This window comes from Tachysurus vachellii, chromosome 18, assembly GCF_030014155.1.
Source record: "Tachysurus vachellii isolate PV-2020 chromosome 18, HZAU_Pvac_v1, whole genome shotgun sequence".
NCBI lineage: Eukaryota > Metazoa > Chordata > Actinopteri > Siluriformes > Bagridae > Tachysurus > Tachysurus vachellii.
Window position 1 is genome coordinate 19322654 of NC_083477.1, and position 27214 is coordinate 19349867.

At 40.5% G+C, this 27214-nt stretch overlaps 2 protein-coding genes across 2 annotated transcripts; one reads left to right on the forward strand and one right to left on the reverse strand.

Moving 5' to 3' along the window:
• Positions 1-378: 378 nt before the first annotated feature.
• cckb (cholecystokinin b) lies at positions 379-6123 on the forward strand. Its single transcript, XM_060892491.1, has 3 exons — positions 379-443; positions 1196-1392; positions 5839-6123. The coding sequence occupies exons 2-3, from the start codon at positions 1197-1199 to the stop codon at positions 5973-5975; spliced, it is 333 nt and encodes a 110-aa protein (XP_060748474.1). The 5' UTR covers positions 379-443; position 1196; the 3' UTR covers positions 5976-6123.
• A 6328-nt stretch (positions 6124-12451) lies between these two features.
• On the reverse strand, positions 12452-20838 carry trak1b (trafficking protein, kinesin binding 1b). Its single transcript, XM_060892936.1, has 16 exons — positions 20673-20838; positions 19656-19850; positions 18160-18236; positions 17954-18070; positions 17719-17816; positions 17443-17551; positions 17077-17155; positions 16272-16402; positions 16107-16181; positions 15850-15987; positions 15591-15667; positions 14969-15181; positions 14488-14726; positions 14090-14368; positions 13830-13932; positions 12452-13722 (listed from the first exon to the last, which is right to left on the reverse strand). Exons 3-16 carry the CDS (start codon positions 18208-18210, stop codon positions 12969-12971), a joined length of 2463 nt encoding a protein of 820 aa, XP_060748919.1. The 5' UTR covers positions 18211-18236; positions 19656-19850; positions 20673-20838; the 3' UTR covers positions 12452-12968.
• Positions 20839-27214: the final 6376 nt, after the last annotated feature.

A 27214-nucleotide genomic window follows, 5' to 3' on the forward strand; every position in this document is an offset into this window, starting at 1 on the left:
TACTTATAACTAACTTACTTCCACTTTACAATACCTTCTCATCTGTGAACGTAAGGAAATTTCTGAAACTCTGGAAAGAGCTAGTCCTTAAGGGAGAGATAAAAGTGCTTTGATTTACTCAGTGACTGAACGCACGCGCTGGCCGGCTCACTCCGTTATACTGCACTTGTAAAGCATATCAGTGATTACACAGTTTGGCATTTTCCTGGGGCAAACATTTTTTTCTCAGTTATTTACATATGCTGACGTACAGACAGAGAGAAGAAGCACAGATTGTGTGTGTGTCTGTGTGTGTGTGTGTGTGTGTGTGTGTGTGTGTATGTGTGTGTGCACGTGGTTACGTCACAGCTGGGTAGGCTTTATAAATGCGTCCCTGGCTTTTCTTCATAAGAACAAGAGCTTTCATTCTCAAACGAGCAGCACGCGCTCCTCAACAAGACAAGGTAAAGCCCTTTAACTGTCTGCCTGTTTATCTATCTATCTCTCTATCTATCTCTCTATCTATCTCTCTATCTATCTAGATTATGTATGATTCTACAAATACTATGTGGTTGGTACAAAATATTTGACATGCATACTGTTGCTTAACATTAATGCATTTGGCTAAAATTCTTGTTTAAATCTCTAAAAACAAAGATCCTACAGCCATATAACGACAATGAGCAAGCATTAAATAGAGGATTGTTTTTTTTTATGATTTATTATTATTATTAATATTTTATTTTGTTTTTATTTTTTTTCATTACGTCTTTATTTTTTACTTTATATTTTGCAGATGTAAAATACACTGTTGTGTTGTTATTAATAATTTTTCATAACAGAATGTTTGCAATATTCTTATCATATGGCTTATATCATATATTTTATTTAAAAATGTAATATTTTAGTTGATATAATTTTATTATTATAGTTTTTTTTAATATTTAAAAAATTTTATTTTCTAATTCTTTATTTTTTTTCCTCTTTTTTCCTCATTGTACAATAAATTGTTCTCATGCATCTATCTATCTATCTATCTATCTATCTATCTATCTATCTATCTATCTATCTATCTATCTATCTATCTATCTATCAACTAGATAAATACAACAATACTTCACTAGGAGAAAGCATGCAGAGCTTGTACTAACAAGAGTTCTCTTTTTTGTCTCTCTAATTCCACATGCCTCAAATACATTCACATGAACACACACAGGATGAACTGTGGTGTGTGTGTGTGTGTACTTCTGGCCGCCCTCTCGGTCACCTATGCGGCTCGCACCCGCTCCTCTCCTGTGCAAGATGAGAACAATGCTCTGCCCTCGCAGATGGACTCCAGCATGAGCGCTGGACACGATGCCAACCCCCGCGCCAACCTCAATGAGCTGCTGGCCAGACTTATCTCCAGGAAAGGTGAGAAAAACACACACACACACACACACACACACACAAATTAACAAGTAGGTACTACTGCCTGTAAATAGATTTGTTTCAAAAGAGAGATATAGAAAGAGAGAGAGAAACAGTGATCAGAGAGAAAGAACAAGAGTGTGAGAGAGAGAGAGAGAGAGAGAGAGAGAGAGAGAGAGAGAGAGGATGGAGAAAGGGACAAAGAATCCAAGAGAAATACATAGACAGAGAGAGGTAGAGCAGATCAAAAGAGAGAGAGAGAGAGAGAGAGAGAGAGAGAGAGAGAAGCAGATTTTATTTATTCTTTTCTTTTCAAATATGTTAAAAACAATTAATCAATTTACCAAACCTATGAAGATGAATTTTGATTTTATACTAATTTTACAGAGGTTTTTTCCTTTTTTTCTCTCTCCATTTTATCATTCTCTAAAATTCTCTAAATTTTAGTTTCATGTTTTAAAATGTTCTACTTTCTCTGTGTTTTTTCTGTTTGTTTTTCTTTTAAACAGTATATTCATTTTGGTTCTTTTTTTATTCTCCTCATATTTCTTCCGACTTTCATTTATTTGGTTGTTGAGAGAGAGAGAGAGAGAGAGAGAGAGAGAGAGAGAGAGAGAGAGAGAGAGAGAGAAGAAATGCACAACATAGTTTGAGCCCTTAATAAAGAAGCTTTAAGATTATTGCAGTGCTTTTCATTATCTTTACTGTGTGTGTGATAAAGTTCCTCAGTTCGTTTCTTTTATTTGTAAAGTGCACTGCAGGCGTATCCCAGGGCAACGTCACAATTCAGCTTAACACAAGACGGTAAAAATGTCCAGCTCCAAAAGACTGCTAAACACACTGGATAATGGGGTTTCGTTTATTGTATTAAGTGATGTTGTGAGAACTGTCAATAGCATACATCACGACCTGCAGCACTCACACACTGCGCTGAATACCGAGAAAGAGACAATGCATTTAGTGCTTTCTCAGATAGTTGTGTAGCATCAGATCAATCACATAATAGTGTTCTGTTAATGAACAGGTTCTTACACACAAACACACACATACACACACACATACACACGTTTGAAGGCTTGCAAATTCCATAAAAACATAAAATATGTGTAAAAAAGACAGGAGCAAAAAAGGTAAATCATTATAGTTCTTAGTAACCAACAATTTGCAGAAAGCTCTTTAAAAATCTACTTTTTTTTTTCCAGTTACCAAAACGCAGCATACCATAGTGACACTCTGTCTATCTCTTTATCTATCTCAGTGATCTGTCTGTGTCCTGGCAAATTACTAGATGTTTAATCACATGCCACATCAGTTTTATTAAATCATTTTATTTGTTTTTGTCAGCAGAGGATTCAGAAGCCTTTCATTACCTTGACTAATAGTTTTCTGAACTCTAGAGTAATTGAAAGCTGTTACAACAGTTCAGCGTCACGTGTTAAGCCTTCCGGCTGTTTCCCGAAAACACCGTAACATCAACAGGCCTAAACAGGAACCTGAAACAGCTGGGTGCACGCCTCAGAGCGGGATATTAGCTCACGGCTTCGATGCCATCTAATTGCGAATCCTCCCAGGGCGTTCTTGCCTTTGTTCCTTCTCTTTTGAGCGTGCTAGCATAATCGTGGCTGAGCACGAACTCCAAGGTGCTTCAGAGAAACGCCATCGCAACGGTCAACAACAGTAAACATTGAGTTGCATCACATGCCCCAGCATGGCCCGGGGTGTCTGAGTGAACTGCTTAGTGCTGAGGTTATAACGACTCAACGGAGCGGTTATATGCATGTGGGTGCAATGCACTTAGACGTGAAGCAGGGGCCGAAACACAACAGCTAGCTAAGATTTAAAAGAAACCGGTTAGCATTAATCTCCTAATAGGACACGCACACACACACACGCATCTGTGAGTGTGTCTGTGTGAATTACTGTGCAAGTGTGGGAAGTGTGACTTTCACACACATCTATAATTTGCACTGAAGTGGACTAGAAATGTGTGTTGCACGTGGCAAAATGTCCCCCATCTGTTGCATTAGTATCACACCCAAAAGCATTTTCAGCAGCTTTCGCCAACACACACACACACACACACACACACCATGCCACAACACAGAACTAAGTTTTTGTCTCTGTTTACTAAAAGAGCATTCTGCACCATCATCCTGGACATTTTGCAAGAAAAAAATCTAGGGGAAAAAAAACTTCTTTTTTTTTTGTTTGGCAGCATAGAAAAAAATATATATAACACTAGAAAATTAGACAAATTTTAGTTTTATTGAAGAAGTAAAAAATAAATAAATAAATGAAAATATATGATAGATAGATAGATAGATAGATAGATAGATAGATAGATAGATAGATAGATAGATAGATAGAAATGAAAGAGAGATGAAAGAGAGAAAGAGATAAAGAGAGAGATGAAATTGAATAAAAGCTAACTTTAACCAACTAGCTCCAGCTAGCTAAGCTTGAATGGTACTGCAACATCTACGTGTGTTTTGCTCGTCAACAGATGAAACAATATTTCACATTTCCTGTTTATTATAAGGACGACGAAAACCTGCAGATACCTTAATTTCTCTGAACCTAGGAGTCAGAATCAATTAAAGAGCTGAGAGTTGAAAGCTTTGCAGGTGCTGTCAGACAACCAGCAGCGATATTAAGCATAAGATGAAATTAGCTGTTTAATTAGGCTATAATTAAGGCTGATCGGTCAAACGTTTTCTTGTTTTTAACTTCAAAACCTCTATGTATGGCTTAGAAAACCTCGTGAATCATTTCGTAGACATGATTCCTTAACAGATTGCACTAATATTCCTCAGCCGTTAAATTACTGACATAATTGTCATTCAGATGATAAAAACTGTGAGAACACCCCCAGCATAAGCTAGCTAATGACTGAGGGCATTTATGTAGGCAGCATAAAGCCTTGTTTATGTAGAATGGAAAGGCACAGTGACACTGGAAAGGTGTCAATAGTGTCTGGAATGCCAACATTTCTCTCAGATATGTTGTTACTTTACTAAGAAAAGGTCCGGTTCAACTAAAATGATGGTGTATTAGCTGTAGCTGGATTCCACCATTTTGAGTAAAGTGAGTATTGTTTTCTACTTTGTTTTAGAAGATAGTTGATAGTAGGAGGCCGAGACATTCGTAAATATTCCTATTTAGAAAGCATTTCTATGGTTTATTTATTATTTATATTATTTTATACTCTTAGGGATTCTTAGCTGTAGCTGACTTAGCCAATCCTATACAAAGAAATATCAGAAGACTGTATATTCAGTATGTAAGATAAAATAAGGAAATATACGCATATTTTTCTTCCAAATGGGAGGATTTAAGGTACGTGGGTGAAATGAATCAGAGAAAGAACATCTGGAGCAGATGTGCATCTGTCATACCACTTCCAACAAAGATGGAAGGCTACGCTAAGTGCTTCCGTGTCTGTCTCTCCGTCTGTCAAAGTCTCATTTAGTGACAGAGAGAAACTTTTCCGACTTTTTCTCTAGTGTAGCATAAGTTTTGTTAATACAGTAAATTTAATTAAACATAAAGCATCGAAGGAAGAATTATGTGACATCTGGAAGATTTACAACCAAAATCTCAAAAACAATATTGGTGTTGATCCAGACTGGGATCCCAAATGCTTTATCTTTTTGTTTAGGGTTATAAATTAAATTTGTTTATATTTTGGAAACGAGATCCAATGACGATTATTTGAATTTGTTCAAAAAAGCTGCCAGCAAATGATTTGAGAATTTTTAAATCATGTTCACAAACAGGAAAATACATACATATCGCTTTGAATTATTATTTTTTTTTTTTACAATTAAGATCTTCTTGACTACTTGACCATGTAACAATGAAGGAATTATTTTGGATACCGAAACAAATGGTTTCAAAATCTGAGCCATTTTAAAATTTGTCTCAAAATTTTCAGTTTGGGTTTCAATCTAGCATAGAATTGTATTTCGAATGTATTATTATACAGAATGAACAGATAATATCGAGATTAAGATTTTTTAAGATTTAAGATTTTGAGATTTTATAATATATTTATTACATACATCACTGACAGGTGTAAAGAAAAATAATAATTGCGTACATAGGATTATAGGAATAGGAAAATAAGCCTGAGCACAATTCAATATATTACTATTTAGGCCACAGCCAGAGTTTTAATCCAAATTCTGATACTGGTACAAATTATTAGTATTGTGTAGAAAAGCATTAGAAAAAAAAACATCCTGTGCATATTTCTATATCAACAAAAGAAAAAAATCTTCTGCTTTAGGCCACACCCACTTTGAGTTTATATCCAAAGTCTTATACAGATCTTTGCAGACTTCTACAGTCTAGACTTATCTTAGCATATATGACGTCTTCAATGAAATTACAGCTAGCTTAATCTTCGTTTCATTCTCACTCTGGTCTTTTTCTGTCTTTTGCTCTTAGGTTCTGTTCGTCGGAACTCTGTGGCGAACAGCAAGGCGAGTGCTTTGAGCGCTAACCACCGGATAAAAGACCGGGACTACTTGGGATGGATGGACTTCGGTCGCCGGAGTGCCGAGGAATACGATTACTCCTCATGAGGGACCACGCCTCATTCATCACTTTCCTAAATAAAGAATATATTTATTATTATCTCCCTTCTTCTTATAATGATGCTGATGATGTATTTGATGTACATGTTTGTAAATTGATGATGCAATATACACTTATGCCAAATATTTTCAGAAACGTCTAAGGGTTTTTTTTGTTGTTGTTGTTTTCGCTTTTGTGGTCTTGTGAGTGACTGGGGAAATGAAAGCTGGTCTGGTGACACAGTGCTGTTAATGTGTTTCCAATAAACCAGGTCCAAATTCGACTATGGCCTCAAAATGTGTAGGCTCTGTCCTTCAAATACATTGCTCATGACAATACATTAGCCACATGTGCTAGTGCTAATGGGGGCAGGTGACCACAAACAGGGATGTGCAGTAGGGTACTGGGGAACGGTGCTTAGAGACGATAAGTGCTTTGTGGTTAAAGATGCATCATGGAAGTGGAAATTAAGTTCACCACATTAAACACTCAAGACAACGGAGATGACTGTTCTGTCTGCAGGATGAAAAGTAATTAGCATTTTGCTGCATAGCAAGAAAATGACATATTATTGCCACATACACACACACACACCTATGCATAAGCTACCTACAATTTAGAGATGCCAATCAACTTACAGCACGTCTTTGATCTAGTGAAGGAAACCATAGTGTCAGGAGGAAAAAACTATATCACACTCATTTCCTTAACAATTAAATTAACAATTAAAAGTAATTTATTTTGCAGTGTGTTTAATAATAGGCATTGCCACATAGCAGAAATATGAAAATCTGGACATAAAGTTCTGTTTTAAATTTTATCATCTTTCAATTTAATAAGACTAAAAAAGACACAAAGGTCCCGCCTCCACCTTGTGTGTGTGGAGTTTGCATGTTCTCCCCGTGCCTCGGGGGTTTCCTCTGGGTACTCCGGTTTCCTCCCCCGGTCCAAAGACATGCATGGTAGGTTGATTGGCATCTCTGGAAAATTGTCCCTAGTGTGTGATTGCGTGAGTGAATGAGAGTGTGTGTGTGTGCCCTGCGATGGGTTGGCACTCCGTCCAGGGTGTATCCTGCCTTGATGCCCGATGACGCCTGAGATAGGCACAGGCTCCCCGTGACCCGAGGTAGTTCGGATAAGCGGTAGAAGATGAATGAGTGAATGAATGAATGAAAGACACAAAGGCACAATACGGATGACCGCCCGTGTCAGGAGAAGTTAAGTTAAAGCTTTATCTGTGACCGTTTAAAATCAGAAACTTCACCAGATTAAAACTGACATATTTTTAATTAGTTTGTCTAACATACTATACAGGTTGAATTACAAGCAGTAACAAGATAACTCAACACCTTATGATGACCGGGTTCAACAACAGCAACAATAACACTGCTGAAATTGTACAGATGGTATTGATGATTGCAATGTTTCTTCTGCAACCCCTGTATTTCACCGTGTCTCTTAAATCATCTTCAAAGAAAGAACATTGTGTATCTGACCTCAGCAGTGAGCTCACAAAAATCACAACCTGTACAAGTGTCAGACTTATCCCAATGTGTTACGCTGCAAAATGCACACCATGGAAAGAGAAAAGAAAGAGAAAGCGGGGCAAAAAATATCTTTTGGAGCCGATCAATTGGCGAAAATGACTACCCAAAGGACCGGGCTCAATCTTGTAAGGTGAGAAATAGTGAGACTGTGTGCTATTGGTGCAATTATTATAGCTATGAATCACATGGCTCACATTCACAGCTCTTTTATATAGCTGACCCCCCCAACTACCCTCACACACACAAAGCTCTACTCAAACAATATTGAAGATATTTACAAAAATGGAACTGCATTACTTCTAACCTCTGTCGACCTTTAATAAAAGGAAGATCATACTAAGCTGTAATGCAATATGAACAAATGTTAATCTCATCACTGTCCCCGTTAACGGATAAGCCCATGTGTTATACAAAACCATGACAACGTATTGCACCAAATGACCTTCTTATTAGATCTTCTTATTGATGTATGATTGGCTCCATAATTACCTGCCATTGCGCATCGCCCGCAGGTAGTGAATCGTTTATAGGAATGTGGTTCTTAGTAAGATAATATCACTTCAAAGTAGATTTGGTTACAGCAGGTTTAATGCATTTTAACTGTGCGGTTTTTGAAAGGAAAAAAACACAGTTATGGAAGAACACTATAAGGACCTGGTTTATACCTGTTAATTAGGGACTTAAACATTAGTCATTAACTAGGGACAGGAAATTTTACTTTATATCCTCTGTGTAGGAAATAACAGGCTTTATTTTTCTGCAGCAGGATCCAAAACTCTGACACTACAGTGATATTTGAAATAAGCATAAGGATTTAGAACTATTTCTAGGATGCACTTCCTGACGCAACCCTCCGATTTTTATCCAGGCTTTGGACCGGCACTGATATTTAACTCTTCAGTGGCTGGATTAGCTCCCTGCCTGGGAATCGAACCCGGGCAACGGCAAAGAGGGCAGATTATACCCCTAAACCACAAGGAGGCTATACACAGTCTATAATGAGTAAAAGGCATTATTTTCAGTCCACTAGAAAGGCAATAGAAGCCTACACCATAGATTCATACGAAGTCTGTAGGGAGCAAGGTTTGAATCCATACATATCCTTTGTGACTTGGTACTATAATGTATTCGAATGAACACAGTAATACACTCTACAATAACCTTGCAGATGAAACTACTGACCAATCAGTACTGAGCATTTAATTTAACAGCAATGAAATATAAAATGCAGTAGCCACCTCATACCAGCTAATACATAACATATACTATATGTGTTACAGTGGGTGGAATTGGTGCCTCAGAGCTCCAGCGTTCAAGCCTGAGCTTGGATTACTCTCTGTGTTGAAGACAGATACGTTTTCCTTGCACCTGCGTGGGTTTCCTCCAGATTCTCTGGTTTCCTCCCACCTACCTAAAAAAACAACACCAGTAGGTGGATTGGCTATGTTAGGTGTGAAATAGAGACAAAGCATGCATCAGAGACACAAAGGTAAACTTTGCGCCAAAGTGCCATCATGAGGTAGTTCGAAACAAATATAAAGATTTGCGTGAAAAAGTCTATAAGCACCAAACACTAATAGGGTTTAATAAAGATCAAAAGGAAAAGGCTTGGTAATGAACTTGATCTAAGAGCCAGGTGTGAGCATGTACTTTCGATTAATTAAAGACACAAACGGAATGCACTAAGCAGTCAGCTAATGCCTCAACATGCAATACAGACACACGGGTGAAGTTGCCATGAGAACCACAATAGCAAGGTGCAGAACAGAAGGTCCTGACACATGAGATGAAAAACTGTTAGAACTCCTGCACTTCGGCTCTGTCACATAAGGAGTCAGAAAAGCATCCAAGATTTGCAACAGACAAACAGAAAAGGAAGAATAAAACTCTGCTAGGTTTAAATATAAAGAAACTGAATGATAAATTATCTGAAAAGTATGCAAGTTCTTGGTTATTTTTATGAGAAGATTGCATGGGATGAGATGGGATGTGATGGACGGGTAAATAAGTGGATGGATAAATGAATGGATAGATGGATGCATGGGTGGTTGGATGGATGGATAGATGGATGGATTGATTGATGGAAAACTTGACGGACCTTTGAGAGAACTGATTTGTCACAACAGCAAACAAGCAATCAAGCAGCAAACAAGCAATCATTCAAGTGTTGGTCAAAAAAGGTCTCAGCCAGGTCTCAACAGATCTGGTGCTGATTTATGGACTAAGAATGCCTGCAAATTGAGCAAGTCAGTAGCCTCAGGCGTTGGTGAATTAAGAAAACAAATCAGATCAATTAAGAGTCTGGAATTTAGTCTATCGAGTGTCTGCATTTTTGAGTGTTGGTTAAAGTGCCGGAAGATTAGGAGAGAGTCAGGATGCTGGCGATTAGCATTGTGCCCTAATTACTAATACAGGAGCTCAAGCCCTGGAGGGTCAGTAGCAAGAGCAACTGGAGAGGGAAGACCAGTCTGAGGGAGTCATTATGTTGACAGCAGAGCCAACGATACTGGCAAGTGTAAGATCTGGCAGTCGTGGACATACAAGTGGGTGGTGCCAGCAGCATGCTTAACATCTACTGAAATATCGTGTCTTAATTATTTAGGTACTATTTGGCAGACAGGTTACATTTTGGTCATGGGAGACTTTACATTACTGTGACAAAAGAAAAATAATGTATTAGAACAGATGCATTCAAATAAATCTGTGATTTGTTTGTATGTGGAACTCAAATTAAAGCAAATTAAAGTAAACATCAAATCAACCTAGCAAATATCATTTTACTCCTGCTTAGTAACTGCATTATTTTGTTCAGTGACAATGAAATTGCTTCCCATTGCAATGCCTTCTGGGTACTTTCTGCTCTTGAATACAAGTTTACTGGATACATCATACCTCTATAAACTGTTGCTGTATGGACTACGCCTTTGAGCTTTGGGTTTAGCTGAACAAATCAATATAGTAGTGCAGGAAAAGATCTCATGAGTACATGCCACTACACATATAGTCCTGTCCGAAAACATAATGGCTTCAACAAGCAATTACTTCTGGTATTTAATATCCGACCCAATGACGCAAATAGCTTTCAAGCATATGAGATTGGGTCCAGAAAATGAAGAAGTAATGAAGAATTTGGCTTCTGAGGTTCTGCCGTGTTTTGACATGAATCATGTCATGAAGTGGATTAAAAGAACTAGAAAGTTCTAAACTGCTGGTTAATATATTTTTAAATGAATGTTTATGTGGATTTAGTTCAGATACTGCAGTATATGAACTATTAAAGACGACAAACATCACTACACAATGATACATCCAGCACTTGCATTAAATACAAACATAACTACTCTTTGCCGACAAAGTAAGCAGAACAAGATGAGTGGGATGTGATAGCCTAGTGGTTAAGGTGCTAGACTACCAATTGGAAGGTTGTGAGTTCAATTCCCACGTCCACCAGGCTGACATTGCTAGGCCCTTGAGCAAGACCCTTAACCCTCAATTGCTCAGTTGTATAAAATGAGATAAAAATGTAAGTCACTCTGGATAAGGGTGTCTGGTAAATGTGTACGGTTCACAAGTTCATGTTCACATTAAACATCAGAGTGGGGAAAAATGTTATCTCACTGCCTTTAAGCATGAAACGATTATTGCAGTAGATTTGCAAATCTAGAGTCTCAAAAAGCATAAAACATCCAGTGAGCAGTAAATCTGAAGGTGAAGACACCTTGTTTTTGAGAGATTAGAATGGTTAGACTGGTATGAGCTGACAGGAAGCCTATGCAAATAACTGACTGGAAGTGAAGTGAATACTTTTTACAACAGCTTGTCTTGTCTTGACTTGACTTACACAGTACACGTTACACGCACTCCCCCTTGTGGACAATCGTCAAATTTCAGCTTGAATTGTAAGATATTTGATTTTTTAAATCGAATTTGATTGAAACACTTTAAATGCTAATAATGAATATAGCAGCATGGATCTTCTCTGTATCTCATATGGGAGCTGTCAGGATGAGAGATTTTCCATCATCTTCCATTTTATTCACAGGTTTTGACAGAAATATAAGATTTAACTCCTGTAATGTCCTTGACACAGAGTTTGGAGTTTTTATTATTATTATTAATGATATTTTTAACACCACAGCAGCCAACTTGAAACTGCTTGCATTACTGTAGCAGACACTTAGCATAACTAGCATAAATGTTTTCCGTTTAAAACAGTTTCGAACTTGAAAAATATATATATGGATGGATGGATGGATGGATGGATGGATGGATGTTTATTATTGTACATTTTTACGGTTACATACAGATACAATTACCTGTATTTTTATTTGCTTTCATTGCTATATGTAATGTTTTATTCTTTAATTAACTTCTTTAAGCTGTTCTTTAAGTTTCTTCTGTTGAGCCAACACAAAGAGTCTAAAAAAGTAGACAATATATTATTGTACACAGGTGGAGGTATTTATTTAATTATTTATTTATTTTTACAGTGTGTGAGGGTGTGTGTGTGTGTGTGTGTGTGTGTGTGTGTGTGTGTGTGTGAGAGAGAGAGAGAGAGAGAGAGAGAGAGAGAGAGAGAGAGAGTGAGAGTGTAGGTGTGTGTGTGTGAGTGCCACCTGTGCAAAGGTCCCTAGAATTCAGACGCATCCTTGTGCATTCAAATGTTGCCCTCTGGTGGCTACAATGGGAAATGCAGACTGAAAAAGCACATTTCGTGATCGTTGAACATCATCCACTAATTTCAAGTTCCTCATGTTACTATGCCACATCATGATGTGCAATCATTATTAATTATATAGCTGCATTGTTGTTCTGCTGTCACTGGGACATCATCATGATCTCGCTATAGCATCATTAGCTATTTATCTAGCTCCAGTTCTAAACAGTTATGACCCAAGTCAATGGTCACTGCTTATCAATTCAGACTCACACAGCAATAACATTTCCAAATTTATTTCAGTATCCATGGCTTTTATATTCATTGGCTCATGTTTTCTTAACTTACAGATGTTGGGAAGTGTAGCGTGGCTTAGCATAACGGACAGTCTGCCTAATATTTCAGTTTAAATGGATATATGCCTAAAGGACCTTGTCTGTAATCCATCCCTGCATGTCATAGTTCATGAAAATCTCATTCTGTATATTGCTGTGTTGATCAGGTGTCCAAAATACGTTTGGCCATGTACTGTAGGTAGAATTACTGAATTACTGGTGAGATTGTTGTATTTATGCCAAATGATATAGATTTTTTTCTTTTTTGGTTTAATTCTCAAGGGTTTGTTCTTTATGGTATTTTCCACCTAAATGTTGTTGAGCAAAGTACTAAAGCTTTACTTTGTGTTTTACACACTAGGGTGTGGAGAATAGTGCTCTAGTGCAAATAGGCTGAATTTTGCTTTTGGGTGACAGAACTTAAATACATATGATGCAGTAGTTTGAGTGATTATGCGTCATCTATTTAAGACTAGTCTGCTTGGGAAGCTTCGGAGATAGGATCAGCTCATCTTTTTGGGGTCCAGGGCCCTTCATAGCCATGCTTGCACCAACCACAGCTGGGTAACTCCGATTGCGCCTTAATCCTTCATTTAGGGGTGTAAAGGGAGAGCCCGTCCTCCTCAGACCACCTAGAGGGCCCAGGATGTGGCGCGGCCCTGAGATCCCACTTGCTCCTGGACTTGCCAGCCCCAGCCTCTTTAGCTTATCTACCAGGTTCAGGTTGTACACGCTGACATCCGTCTGACTCTCACAATCCCTCGCCTGGGCACCCTCCGCCACCTCTTTCAGAATGGACCGTGCTGGCTTAGAGGCAAGGAAGTTCTCATAGGATGGGGTCTTGAATGAAAAGTCTGCGGGGTTGTCCTGATCAACAGTGTGGGGGCTTGGAGTGTGTCGGGCAGGGGAGTTTGGTGGAGTAGAAAGTTTCTGAGAGCCTGGAGGGGATGATGGAGGGAGGACAGAGGTGGATAAATGGACATCCCCACTGGCCCTGTCCCAACTTCGTGGCTGATAGACGGCGGCAGAGATCCCTCGCTCCTGTAGGAGGCGCACTAACCCCAGTGAGGTGCTAAAGGTCTTCGTTGAGTCACGCAAGTTGGTGAAGGACTGGGACTGGGAGAGGCTTAAGCGCCGAGGAGTGCAGGGTGTGGCAGCAGGGGTGGAGCGAAGGCTGGAGGACATCGCACATGAAGAGGCCGGGGCAGGGTTTAGACTGGAGAGAGAAAAGTGAATAAGAATAAGAAAGTTAGTTTGTTATAAAAAGTTTGGGTTCTAACTTTGTTTTATTTATTTTAACTGAATAGTGAAAGACTCACTGACCTGGGAGTTACTCTGGTGACCTCATCCGATGGGTGGAGGATCTTACAGGTAGTGAACGTGTAGGTTGAACTAGTGTGGGCCATACACTTACCTGGGTAGTGAACTGCAAAACAGGCCATAAAATCCAATCAGATTTACTAGTACATAATACAGTAAATAATCTTTACTGGTGACATACATGAAGGTCTTTACCATTATAATAATATACCAGAAAGAATGTGCATGCTACTTTATGTGTTAATAAACTACAGTGACCGCACCCGAGAACTCTGCAGTGGCGTGGCCAGTGCTTAGGCAGGGCGACGGAGAGGCTGAGGGGGCATGGCTAAAACCAGGATTAGATGTAGTGGTGGTGGTTGGAAGGTTCTGGAAGTACTGATCTCCAGGCTCGTCCTCCTCGAAGTCGCTGTAGTGATAGACCTCCTCTAGATCGAGTTCCAGAGGACGGAAACCCTTAGGGACTACACCAGGACGTGCGTCCAGAATCCCGCCTAAGTTAGGCTGAGCTAACTGCTGCCAGTGCTGTAAGGTTGCAGAGCCTGAGAGAGCGCGGAAGAAGAAGAAGAATGTAATTCATATGTTGACATTTTTTATATAGTATTTGACCTGGGTTGGTTAATGGTTTCATATGTTACCCACAATGGCTGGAGTTTCTCACCTTCCAAAGGTTTGACGATCTGCAGCTTGTCTGGGAGGTAGGGCCGGCTCGGCCACATGCCCAGCGACATGATGCTTTCTCCAGACACAATGCCATGAAGTGAGGCATCATGGTGCTTCCTCTCACGCGCCTCCTCAAAGAAACGACGCTCGCTCAGGCAGTTCTGTCGGCGCAGTGAGAGTCGGCGCAATGCAAGCTTCAGGTCTTCCGAGCTGGAACGCTTTTCAGTGCTGTCAAAACTGGAGGCAGAGGAAAAAATTGCCACAGGCCCACAGTAGAAAACATATACAGCTATTCTATTATAGACAATTTGCTTAAAAGCACAGAATTGTTTATCTTATGATGCCAAGTGACAGTTCAGTAGCTCTGGTGGAAATCTAAAGAAGCTCTGGGTACCAAACATCTTTGTTGTTTACACTATAACACTTATATATATATAATATATAACACTTGTAAGAGTTGCGTATTAAGCACCACCCACTTGGCATCTGTCGACTCTGCCTCCAGGAGCATGCTCTGTTCGCGGTTATCAAGGCCGGCCAAGTTGTCAGTGTTGCCGTCAGAGAGGGCGGAACTTATGGACGAGTGCGTCTGGTTGGACCCAGGGATATTAGCAATAGGCGGAGCCGGCGAGCGTTGCCTGACTGACTGGTTAATGTTTTTAACCGTCTCAAATACACGCTTATGACGCACCCTGCAAACAAAGATGTTTACACAAAATCAGTGCAAAAATAAAGTGAACTGTTCACATGAGACATAAAAGGGAGAAACAATGAATTGTGTTGCTATATTTTAAAAACATTGTTGACTGCTTTAAAGGAGTGTGAAGTTATAACTTAAGTACATTACAAGGATGCATGTGCAGCAGGAAGTGATGTCCCAAAGAACTGCATTGGAATGGTTAGTGTCAGTCATCAGCTTGGTAACATGCTAATCAGGTTGTCTTATAAATAGCTAGCATGGTGGAAGTCAGTTCTGGCTTTACCTAATCAATATTGAGAGATCTATATGTAGTCTTTTCTTGGTCTTGATCAGTAGTTTCCGATATTTAATATAGCTTCAGGATTCAGCATTTTTGTTTTGATTAAATAAAAGCTTTATACTTTTGCTCCTCCTGTTCAGGGTGCTCGGGATTCAACTCCATCCTCATAGTGCCCTCAATTTCAGCGGCCAGAGAGTCCTGAAACACACACCCACGCAATGCTTGTGATCGTCTTACTTACATAAATACATGCACGTACACAACAATCCGGTATTCGTTTGGTATGATCGGATTGGCCGAGAGAAATAATTCTAGCTCTAGGTATATTGTTATCAGAAGAGAGTATTGTATTAAAAAGAATAACACGTGTTCGTGTGTACCATAGGGAAGAGTCCAAAAGGATGGTACCGCCGTGGTGTTCCAGTAGACATGCTCCTGTTCCGCAGGTACTTCAGCTCTTCCTGAGCCTCATGCAGCATTTCAATACACTCCATATACTTTTCACCCAGCTCCTGAAGCTATGTGTTTAACAAAGAAGAATGAATTGTATCATTCATAACAACTATAAATAAATAAATACAAAATAATCAAAGATAAGAAACGTGTGTATGTGTGTGACATCACAGATCTGCCCTACCTCGGCTGTGAGTTGCCTCTGGGCGTCTTTAGCTGCCACCAGATGTTGAGAGAGCTCCTCGTTCTCCAGAGCATGCTGTCAACACACAAAACACACAAACGCAGATCAACGAATGCAGGTTTTCTCTTCAATCAGAGTGTTTTCTGTGCGAGTGCGAATGCTGACCGTTTTGGCCTTTTTCTGCAAGTCGACAACCTGCGAGAGCAAGTGGGTGATTTCCTCCTGCTGGCGGGCCGCATCCTCTGTCTTCCTGGTCAGTTCCTCTGCTATGGTGGAGATCTGCAGACTGGATTGTCCTGGAGGTCGTGTTCAGAGATGAGTTACGCACAGGAGTTAGGATTCAATACCAAGATTAATAAAAAAAAAAAAAAAAAAGTCAAAACTACAGACATAAGCGCTATTAAGAAGAGGAACAGTATTTTTATAAAATAATTGCTGGATCAAGTGCTATTTTATAAGCTGCTGGAAGCCATATTTTTACACTTTTTACACATAATGTAAAGCCTTTTTGTAAAAAAAAAAAATGTGGGTTTTATGTTACATCGCGGGGGGCACGGTGGCTTAGTGGTTAGCACGTTCGCCTCACACCTCCAGGTTTGGGGGTTTGATTCCCACCTCCACCTTGTGTGTGTGGAGTTTGCATGTTCTCCCCGTGCCTCGGGAGTTTCCTCCAGGTACTCCGGTTTCCTCCCCCGGTCCAAAGACATGCATGGTAGGTTGATTGGCATCTCTGGAAAATTGTACGTAGTGTGTGATTGCGTGAGTGTGTGTGTGTGTGCCCTGTGATGGGTTGGCACTCCGTCCAGGCTGTATCCTGCCTTGATGCCCGATGACGCCTGAGATAGGCACAGGCTCCCCGTGACCCGAGGTAGTTCGGATAAGCGGTAGAAGATGAGTGAGTGAGTGAAATACGTAAGCACCTGCGTATCCCTCTGACTTGCGTCGTCAACTTGTGTCTTGTTTAACTTACTGAGTTCCTTCACACAGTCGTTCACCAGCTGCTGCTCTTTCTCCTCAAACGTCTCGGTCTCAGACTTCAAATGGCTCGCCTGAACAGAGAAACACACAGAGAATCATTTCCCGCTTAAATCTGTTTGACTGTTGCGTTTAAAAATACCTCAAATCTGTGGAGTTCCCGAATCCGATTTCAATAGCAGTGGTTCTGACTGTACAGCATTGTTTCTATAGTAACAACTAACACGAGGCTGCGCCACGTAAACGGTAACCATAGTAACGGTAACACGGAAAAGCCATGAGGACGCAGGAATTACAGAGATCTGACTAAAACCCATCTGTTCTATGATCACACACATCCTCATGTGTGTCCTGCACATACCTCTGATCTAAGAGAGACGTTCTCCTCCTCCAGGTCTCTGAGTTTCCTCTGAAGTATGTCCACATGGGAGCCACCCGGAAAAGGCAACGGCGTCCTGCCGAGCCGACATCTGACCCCACAAACACGACACAACACAGCTTGTTATCACGGTGCCTCTATTGCACATTTACAGCATTACACTGCACAGGTAAGGTAAGAGTGTACTTATTATTCACAAAGCACTGAGAACGTGCACTTGAAAATAAGGGAAGACATTTTTTTTTTAAACAGACTAACGGTGGAGACGTGACGTCCTCCTCACTTTCCTCGGCTGCGTTGGTGTAGAACTGCAAAAGCTCATCTTTCAGATTTAGCTCATGATGGAGCTGGATCACCTAAGAGAGAGAGAGAGAGAGAGAGAGAGAGAGAGAGAGAGAGATGCAAAAGTGTCTCCAGAAATTTCACAACATGAAGAACTTCTGCACTGTATTAGGTTTAAATTAATCTATTTACTCTGGTCCGTCCATCTCACCTCCTCTCTGATGTTCCCCACTTGTTCCTCTAGGTACTCATTCTGCTCAGATAAACTCTGGTTCTTCTTCAGCAGGGACTGGCCAATCCGAGCAGCCAGTTCCAGGTCCCGTTCTTTCTGTACAGCCAGACAGACGGAATTTTTTAATTGAAAGTTTAACCCTTGATTAAACCCCGATGTAAAAGCACCAGATTTGTACAACTCACCTCCTCCAGAAGTCTGGTGACAGCGTCGATGTCATTGTAGGTCTTAGTCATCTGGCCCACTCGTTCAGCACATAGCACTATGGGTAAGACAGAAAGACTTTCAAAGAACCAGACTGATCCATGAGATGAATCTATAACCAGTTGTTAATGACAGTAGTAGTGAATTTCCAGGGTTGTTATGATAAGATCAGTGCTTGGATGTGAACACATGTAAGCTATTCCCTGTGTGTTCTGAAGTGATCCTTGTGATGCTGAAATCACGGCATGATTTCCCCGGCAACTGCTGCCATGTCGACAGTACTCGGCAACTGCAACCACTCGGATAACTCTGCTGTTTCAGTCACACACACGTACATACATACAGTACATACACATCCAGAACAGCGTTACATCCTCCACATTTTGAGTGGAAAAAATACACTGTGAGACCATGTAATTTGCAGCAAATTCACTGAAAGAAAACTACATGGAAAAAATATAAAGCTAAACCTTTTTACAGGCTATTAAAAATGCAACCGTGTGGGGAAAAACTAGAAACTTTAAATTACTATGCTATCATTTATAGAGAGAAAGAGACAGATGGTAAAGAGAGCAAGAAAGACAGAAAGCGCTCACGGCATTAAAAGAAACCTTGAGCCTTTTATGTCATGCACACACACACACACACACACACTTTACCAGTGGTGCAGTCCTTACTGAAGCGCTCCAGCTCTGTGCACTCATCCCTAACGCTCCTGTACATCCTCCTACACTTCTCTTTTTCTATCTCTCTAGTTCTCTCGCTGTTTAATGATGAGATATGTACTCGGATTCTATCCCACAACCTCCTTAGGCAACACAGTCATACGTCATGTGTATACTGTAAGCGCATGATCCACAGAATGCGCTAAGGCAGAGAGAGAGAGAGAGAGAGAGAGAGAGGGAGAGAGAGAGAGAGAGAGAGAGAGAGAGAGAGAGAGAGAAAAAGAGAGAAAGTGAGAGAGAGAGAGAGAGAGAGAGAGAGGGAGAGAGAGAGAGAGAGAAAGAGAGAAAGAAAGAGAGAGAGAGAGAGAGAGAGAGAGAGTGAGAGAGAGAGAGAGAGAGAGAGAGAGAGAGGGGTGATCATTTCAAGTCGGCTTTTAGACATGAGCAAGTTTTCTCCCTATTTTTAGCACTCTTGGCCGTCCTCCTTTCTCTATCTGTACCTCACATCCTCTGCCCCGATTACGCACCAAAAATATGAACATTTTCAGCTTCACACCATCACATTATTAAAGCAAGTAAAAGCTCTCACTTCATCTCAAATGACTGAACTCTGCTCAGAAAAAGATGCTAACGATGAGGATTAAGGTGGCACCGATGGGCTCAGGGGCCCAGCAGTGGCAGCTTGGTGGACCTGGGATCGAACTCACACCCTTCCGATTGGTAGCCCAACATCTTAACCACTAGGCTACCACATGCCCACATACCACAACTAGATCATAAGGATGAGGATGATGAGACATATGCATACTTACAGAAGTAGTTGAGGGTCTCCTCGATCTGCTCGGAGGTCAGGTCGATGTGTGTGTCCGGAGAGATGACAGGAGTGTGTATCCAGTCGTCGTGCTCATAGCCGTAGACGCTGTCAGCCCTCAGCTTGTACACCGGGAGCTTCTCCTCCAACAGGCTGATGATCTCCACCTCAGGGAGCTCGGTGCTGTTACACACATCTGCACACAGATACGAGAGAAGGAACGCATGATAACGAACAAACTGTTCCTTCAACAAAACTGCTTTAAAGCAAATGCACTATTAAAAGCTTTCAGTGGCAGAACAACAGCGCTGCAAATATATTTTATTTATTTGATTGCCATTTTAAGGAATTCTGTTCATGTTTTATACATAAATAAGAATCGATTTGTACAAATCAATTAAAATATGATTTAGAACTTGCTATCCATAAAGGCAAATGAAAAGATTCTATTAACAGTCTAAAAAAAAGGCACAAAATGATAAAACTAGCTGAAACTGAAAGAGGTAACGCTAGGCTGTTACCTATAATGCTCAGGCTCATTAACCTGGACTGCATTTGTCACATCTTTGTTGTGAGGTGGTATGGTAGGAATCCTTAGTCCAAACCGTTCACCATACATTTATGTGTGTGTGTGTGTGTCAGAGTAGTAGAGAATTTAATCACAGCTCTCAAACCTTATGTCTCATGAGCGCTCTGATCCTCAATGACTCAGTCTCTGTGGTCTACATGGCTAAAAGCACCTTCTAAATGATTAAAACACATTACTGTAGTTCACATGGCAAAACTGAAATAGCTGACATAGCACAGGGGCTTGTAGCAGTCTGTTAGATTACGTTCAATGCAATTGTGCTAGTGATCAGTGCTGGCTTATTACATTTACTTTGCTGTATGTTTAAATGTATTGGTAAAAGCACCTTACAGAAACAGCAAAGGCCTGCAGTGATGTTATATCATACATGCTTTTCAAAGTCAAATTTTATTAAAATAATGTGCACTTAGGCACTTAAATGTCACTGACCGGTGATGGTCTCTGCGTCCCGATAGACAGTGTGCGGCAGCAGAGGTGCAGGTTCATTGGTTCCGTCGCCTACATATTGCTCCTCTTGAATGGCCCCAGGAGTGAGCGATGTGTGAGAGCCTGTTCTCGAGCGGTCAGAGCCCAACTCGTCCAGCTTGGCAAATTCTCACCGAGGACCAAAAATGTCTGCCATGGGACACAGGACCTCCTGACAAGACCTAAGCAAGAATTTGAATGTGCATTGATAAACAAATTGCTTGGTTTGTGGTTGTTTTGACATCCATACTGAAAGGTGAAAAGAATAGCAATGTCATCTCCTACAGAACCCGTGATCGTAAAAACAAGCTATTGTGGGTTGTAATCACAATGAAAGGGAGATGTTTGGTAGATTTCCAATGGGATTCTGGTGTCTCATGCCATCTTTGTGGTAATAAACTATTATACGTTAATGGACGCCTTTGATACTTGCAGTAATGTAATCAGTAATGACTGCAGTTAAAGAGTAAAGCCTTCCTGGGATGTTTTTCGAAATAAATTTAACCAATATATAAGCACAATACGATACGTAAATCATGGTAGCATCAATGCAGTTATCGTAAAACAAAAGGGTTTCACACTAACATCATACCGAAGCAGAGAACTGAAATTGGGACAATGTCTTTTTGTCCATTGGACCACTAGGAGTGATAAAATGCTCAGCCATTTTTAAATAGGCCATTTTTTATAGGCCAATTTTACAGGGATTTATTTTTATTTTTTTTCCATGAAAGTTGTGTATTTGGAAACATTGGTACGTTTCTCTTGACAAGAATCTTACACTGCTGTCTCATCAAACCAGGTATTCTGTCTGTACTAGACCGAGGATAATAACTATGATCAACTAGTTCTATAAATCCTTCTAAACATGTATCTAATGACGGCCTCATATGAGCCTGAGGTATCAAGTTTGAACAGTTAGCCACATGCTAACACCTGTAGAGCAGGTGTTTATGGGATATGTAGTTTTAAATACTGGAATGAACTCGTAGCCATAGTTACTACAAATCTTATTACAAGGGTTTGTATAAAATCTATAACCCTGAATTAAATTGTGTAATAACACAATAAAGACTCAAAGCTATTATTTCAAATAATAATAATAATAATAATAATAATAATAATAATAATAATAATAATAATAATAATACTCCGGTAGGAGTGCAACGTCGCCACGTCGGGGCGCAGTAGGTTTGTCTGTAATGTGACGTCATGACGTCGTCTCAAGGATGCTGCGGCTCACCTTGCGTAAACAAACCGATTCCGTGCGAACATAAACAAAAAGCCCACATTCAAAGCACAGAAATGAAAATGTAAACATAAACGTTCGTTATTTTTTTTTTTTACATTTGCATTTACACTTAGACCGTTTTGGCCACTTACAGAAAACAACAACAACGACGACGAGCAGCTCTGAAACCCGGTGATGTTTCCTTACTGAAACAATAAAGTCGGTATATTTAAGTATTTAAGACGAACGCAGGTGAAAACGTCCTCAGCCCCGGTCACAGATGATGAGGATGATGATGATCAGGTCACAGATGATGAAGGTTGCTGATGTTGCGCGCGCGCACTTGAACAATGTCGAGACAAAGACAAGGAAACATTTCCGGTATTCTGTTCCCACAGCACTCTACAGTCTAGTCTTGTCTTTATTTATTTATCCATCCATCCATCCCTCTCTCTCTCTCTCTCTCTCTCTCCCTATCTTTATTCCGTTTCTCCTCTTTCTACACCGAAGCTGCATCACCCACAGCTGCTACACGGGGTGTGACGTCACACTGACGTCACTCCAGACCGTGCCATGCTGCAGCACACGTGTTATTACATTTCTAATATGATAGTGTTGTGTTTATTCCATGTGCATTTTTGTTTTTTTTTTATGGTGCCGGTCCCACTTCTGTCAGCCAAGAAAAGCTGAGGCTGCAGTAGGAAGTGAGTGACTTGGGAGGGTCAGAATTCACCCAACCTGCCTTGTATCAACAGTCTTGCCTGGTGGAGGCGGTGTAATGGTGTGGGGAAAGTTTCATTGGCACCGCAGTGAATACCGCGGAATACCGGAATACCGCAGCCTGTTTTATCATGGTATATTATTCCCGATTATGTATCTGCACCCCCTTAAAGGTGGGTTCTCTGTTGTTTGAAAGCCAATGTTGACATTTGAAATCACCAAAACAAACACGCCCCTAACCCAAATGGGTCCCACCCCTGTGTTGATAGCTCCGCCCACACATACATACGCAACCCAGGCAACTAATGGAAAGAAATGTGTCTTTATCATATCTGAAGGGAAGAACAATACGATTGCAGATAAACAAACAAGCAAATATGACACACAAGCATAATCATGTAAAGGACAAAGGCATATATTAGTTCTGTGTAACAAAGCAAAACCAACGTTACTCACCTATCGAGAAGGAAAAAAGCGCCTCGGCGTCTTAAGTAAAGTTGGTCACATATTCACAGATTGGAGTTTCCTGAGTCAATAACTCCTGAGCTAAACACTGTTACTACACAAAACACGGTTGTAGCTGCGTCTCTACATTACTACGATAGAAAAGAGGTGTTATTTGTGTAGTAACAGCGTTTAGCTCAGGAGTTATTGACTCGGGAAACTCGGATCTGTGAATATGTGGCCAACTTCCTGCTCCTTCAGTTCTCTCCAGCGCTGGAAAGCTGATCCTATATTAACACGTCCTACTTCTTGCCTTATCGTAAGCCTTTCTTCGCTTTCTTTCTTTGTTTTTATCCTCCATGTCAATGTTAAAACCGCTTTCTGCTAATGTCACACATGCAGTTTTCTGAAGCATTTCTCAAACAACGGAGACCCCACCTTTAATGTCCACGTATAATATCTACTTCTAGCGTGATATGGCACCATGTCACAGAGCAAAAGTCGTCAGAGTTCACTATAATTCATTGGCACCTTTTGGGATGAGGTGGAAAAATTTGTAAGAATTACCTGCTGTGATTATGTCAACACGGACCAGAATCTCAAAGGAATGTTTCCAATGGAATCCATCCCACAAAGAATTGAAGGCCCTGTCCAGGATTAATGTTTAGTTTATCAGATATCAAATAAGTGACTTTGTAGATTAGTATACTCACCTCACCCTCATACAGCTGTTGAACAATGGCTGTACACATCTGGATATGGTTGCCAGAACAGACACAGCTTAACCTTGATAATCAGACCACGTTACTGCCTAGAACGAAAGCCTCAAGCGAACAGATATTTAGTGGTTATGTAAGTTCCAAATGTTCACAATATGAACCCGCACAATATTTTCAACACATCTGTCCAGTCATCTGGATCCATATACAGCTCTATTAGTCAGAAGAATTTGGTTTGGACGATGATGATGATGATGCCGTAAGAAGTTCTTGTTTGTCAAACAGTCACCAGATGGCAGCAGTGCATAGAAAACCCCCTGCACTGGAACTGCACAATGCATTATGGGTAATTGCATCCCCATTAGACCTCTAATCTATTGCAGTGCATTATGGGCTCTGGAGATTTTCCACACAGCATTTGGATTTAGGTCTGGAGAGACTCCTGCTTTGAGGAAAGATGAGCCAGGGATCCAGGAAAACTGTTAATCACACATCATCATTCATCTGGTCAGACTGCTGTATGGTAGTATGAGAAGATGCTTAATCTATGCAGCACTACATTTCATTCACATTGTGATTGATACTCTTTAACGCCACAATTATAAATAAATAAGCACAATGTGCATTGAGCTTCATTAGGTTTTTAGCTGAAGATTCAAACTATGGATACTAACCAATCGTAACATCATGACTACATGGCCAAATCTATACGCACAAGTCTTTTGCAACACGATCCAGTCACAATTTTCTTCATATTCCAGCTGTGTAATCATCTGGAGACTTTGCTGCTATCTGGTAGACGCTTCTGAGCTCAAGTGTAACTGCATGTGGATACATTTTTATATTCCATATACAATCAACCCATCAATAAAAGAATAGTCTTGAGACACTTTCAGCACGATATTCACAACATAACATTCATTCATTTTCTACCGCTTATCCGAACTACCTCGGGTCACGGGGAGCCTGTGCCTATCTCAGGCGTCATCGGGCATCAAGGCAGGATACACCCTGGACGGAGTGCCAACCCATTGCAGGGCACACACACACACACTAGGGACAATTTTCCTGAGATGCCAATCAACCTACCATTCATGTCTTTGGACCGGGGGAGGAAACCAAAGGTGCAAAGGTGGAGGCGGGAATCGAACCCCGACCCTGGAGGTGTGAGGCGAACGTGCTAACCACTAAGCCACCGTGCCCCCGCAACATAACATGCAACCTGTTAATTATGAATTATACTGCACCAATATGTGGATTTCTTGCTTTCTTCAGCATCAGTGCTAAATTTGTAATTTGCACACTATCTATCTATCTATCTATCTATCTATCTATCTATCTATCTATCTAGCTTTTCTTCCTTCTTCGGGACATCAAATGTTCCAATCAGGTCACTCATTGGTCCCTAATCAACCAATAACAATCAACCTACTAATCTAGGAACACCGCACGATGCGGTATGATAACGTTGCAAAGCCAACCTGTTTAAATCGGACCCGTTAGACTCACTAATAAGGGAGATCTCAGTATTCCTCATTATTTGCTGCTTTCATCAGGAACCTCAAGGGAGATTAATGAGGGCAGCCATAATTGGGTGGAACTGGATTGAATCGCCGCATTTGCGTATTTGAAAACATGTAAATATTAATGCCTTTAGCTTGACTGGGAACTTGGTGCTCCAGTTTATAGAGTCTTCTAGACTTTATCTACTCTAGTAAGCCAAGTCTTTATGCCTTATTCTCTGAGCTCTAAAGCGAACAGTTGAGATAAGAAAAAGAAAAAAAAAAAAGATTTAGGCATGTATTTTTCTCCCAATTGTGACTTTTTAAATATTGTCAGAAATCTTTCCATCTTTTAAGCTTTATTTAGTGAAAGAACCAAATAACGTGAGGACGGTAAAGCGTCCAGGAACCAGATTGGACTCGGGGACTGTCGAGGACGTTAGCTATATAATATATAATACATTCACAGATTGCTGTAGTATCAGAACAACACTTTACAAAAACATTCATTGATTATTTTCTTATACTTCTTATAAGATATATGTTATATTATTGTGTATTAAAAACAGAGTTGGTGCTTTACTGTGTTTAATTGATTTATAACACCGTAATGATTTACTGACAAGAACATTCTTCTTATTTGACAGTCCTGGTGTGTGTATGTGTGTGTGTGTGTGTGGAAGGGAAGGTGGGGGTGTAGACTGACATAAAAGAGACTCAGGTCCCTGCAGGTCTTTATCCCACCTGTGCTGCTTTAAAAGGAAGGGAGGGGGAAAAAAGAGTGATTTAGAGACTGAATGAGTGTGCTGTCAAAGAGAGCGAGAGACAAAGAAAAAGACAACATGTCCAGACTGATCACACACACATACACACCTCCTACTCTTTTTTTTAAATAAAAGCCCTTTCCTTCAAGCACACTGCCTCACTACTTTTAGAACCGTTCTGTACATATCATCGATGAGATAAAAGACATCTCATGCCCAAACAACACACCATGACAAAGAACAGGAATGACTGACTGACTGAGGTGGTCCGACTGCCGTGTGGGTGAACAGGACGGGTGTTTGGGTCTAACCCTTATCAAGTACACCTGTCCTGGCTAATCAGACATCAGCAGTTTACTGTTAGATCCTGTAGTCAGTTGGAGTCCAAAAGCTGCACAAATTCCAGGTGGAATTTAAGTTGAAGTTAGTCAGTGCTTATGGATTAAACAAGATTTGTGGAGTAAAATATATATTGTATTAAATGTAATGTATAATGTGTCTCTATGTTCCCGGTGATCAACGATATGCAATGTGATTTCTAGACATATCACATGTTCTGCGTCACATTTTCCACATTAAATATTTCACTTTTTTTTTTTCATTCATTCATCTTCTACCGCTTATCCGAACTACCTCGGGTCACGGGGAGCCTGTGCCTATCTCAGGCGTCATCGGGCATCAAGGCAGGATACACCCTGGACGGAGTGCCAACCCATCGCAGGGCGCACACACACTCTCATTCACTCACACAATCACACACTAGGGACAATTTTCCAGAGATGCCAATCAACCTACCATGCATGTCTTTGGACTGGGGAGGAAACCGGAGTACCCGGAGGAAACCCCCGAGGCACGAGGAGAACATGCAAACTCCACACACACAAGGTGGAGGCGGGAATCGAACCCCGACCCTGGAGGTGTGAGGCAAACGTGCTAACCACTAAACGTGCTAACCACTAAACCAAAAAATTTTTTTTTAATTTACTTAATTTTTTTGTTTTATTTCCACATTAAATTTCAGACCGCTGACACGTATTTATTACACATTTCTATGCAACTTAATAAAGGTTAGTGAACGATGTTAACATACAGTGTCTTGGTGCTGCACAATCTGGAGGTCGTTTTC

Coding starts and splice junctions, on each gene's coding strand:
- cckb (XM_060892491.1), top strand. CDS start 1,197: ATGAACTGTGGTGTGTGTGTGTGTGTACTTCTGGCCGCCCTCTCGGTC. Junction 1,393..5,838: donor CAGACTTATCTCCAGGAAAG/GTGAGAAAAACA, acceptor TTTTGCTCTTAG/GTTCTGTTCGTCGGAACTCT.
- trak1b (XM_060892936.1), bottom strand. CDS start 18,210: ATGACTAAGACCTACAATGACATCGACGCTGTCACCAGACTTCTGGAG. Junction 14,369..14,487: donor GATCGTCAAACCTTTGGAAG/GTGAGAAACTCC, acceptor GCGCTCTCTCAG/GCTCTGCAACCTTACAGCAC. Junction 13,723..13,829: donor GTCACCAGAGTAACTCCCAG/GTCAGTGAGTCT, acceptor TTCTCTCTCCAG/TCTAAACCCTGCCCCGGCCT.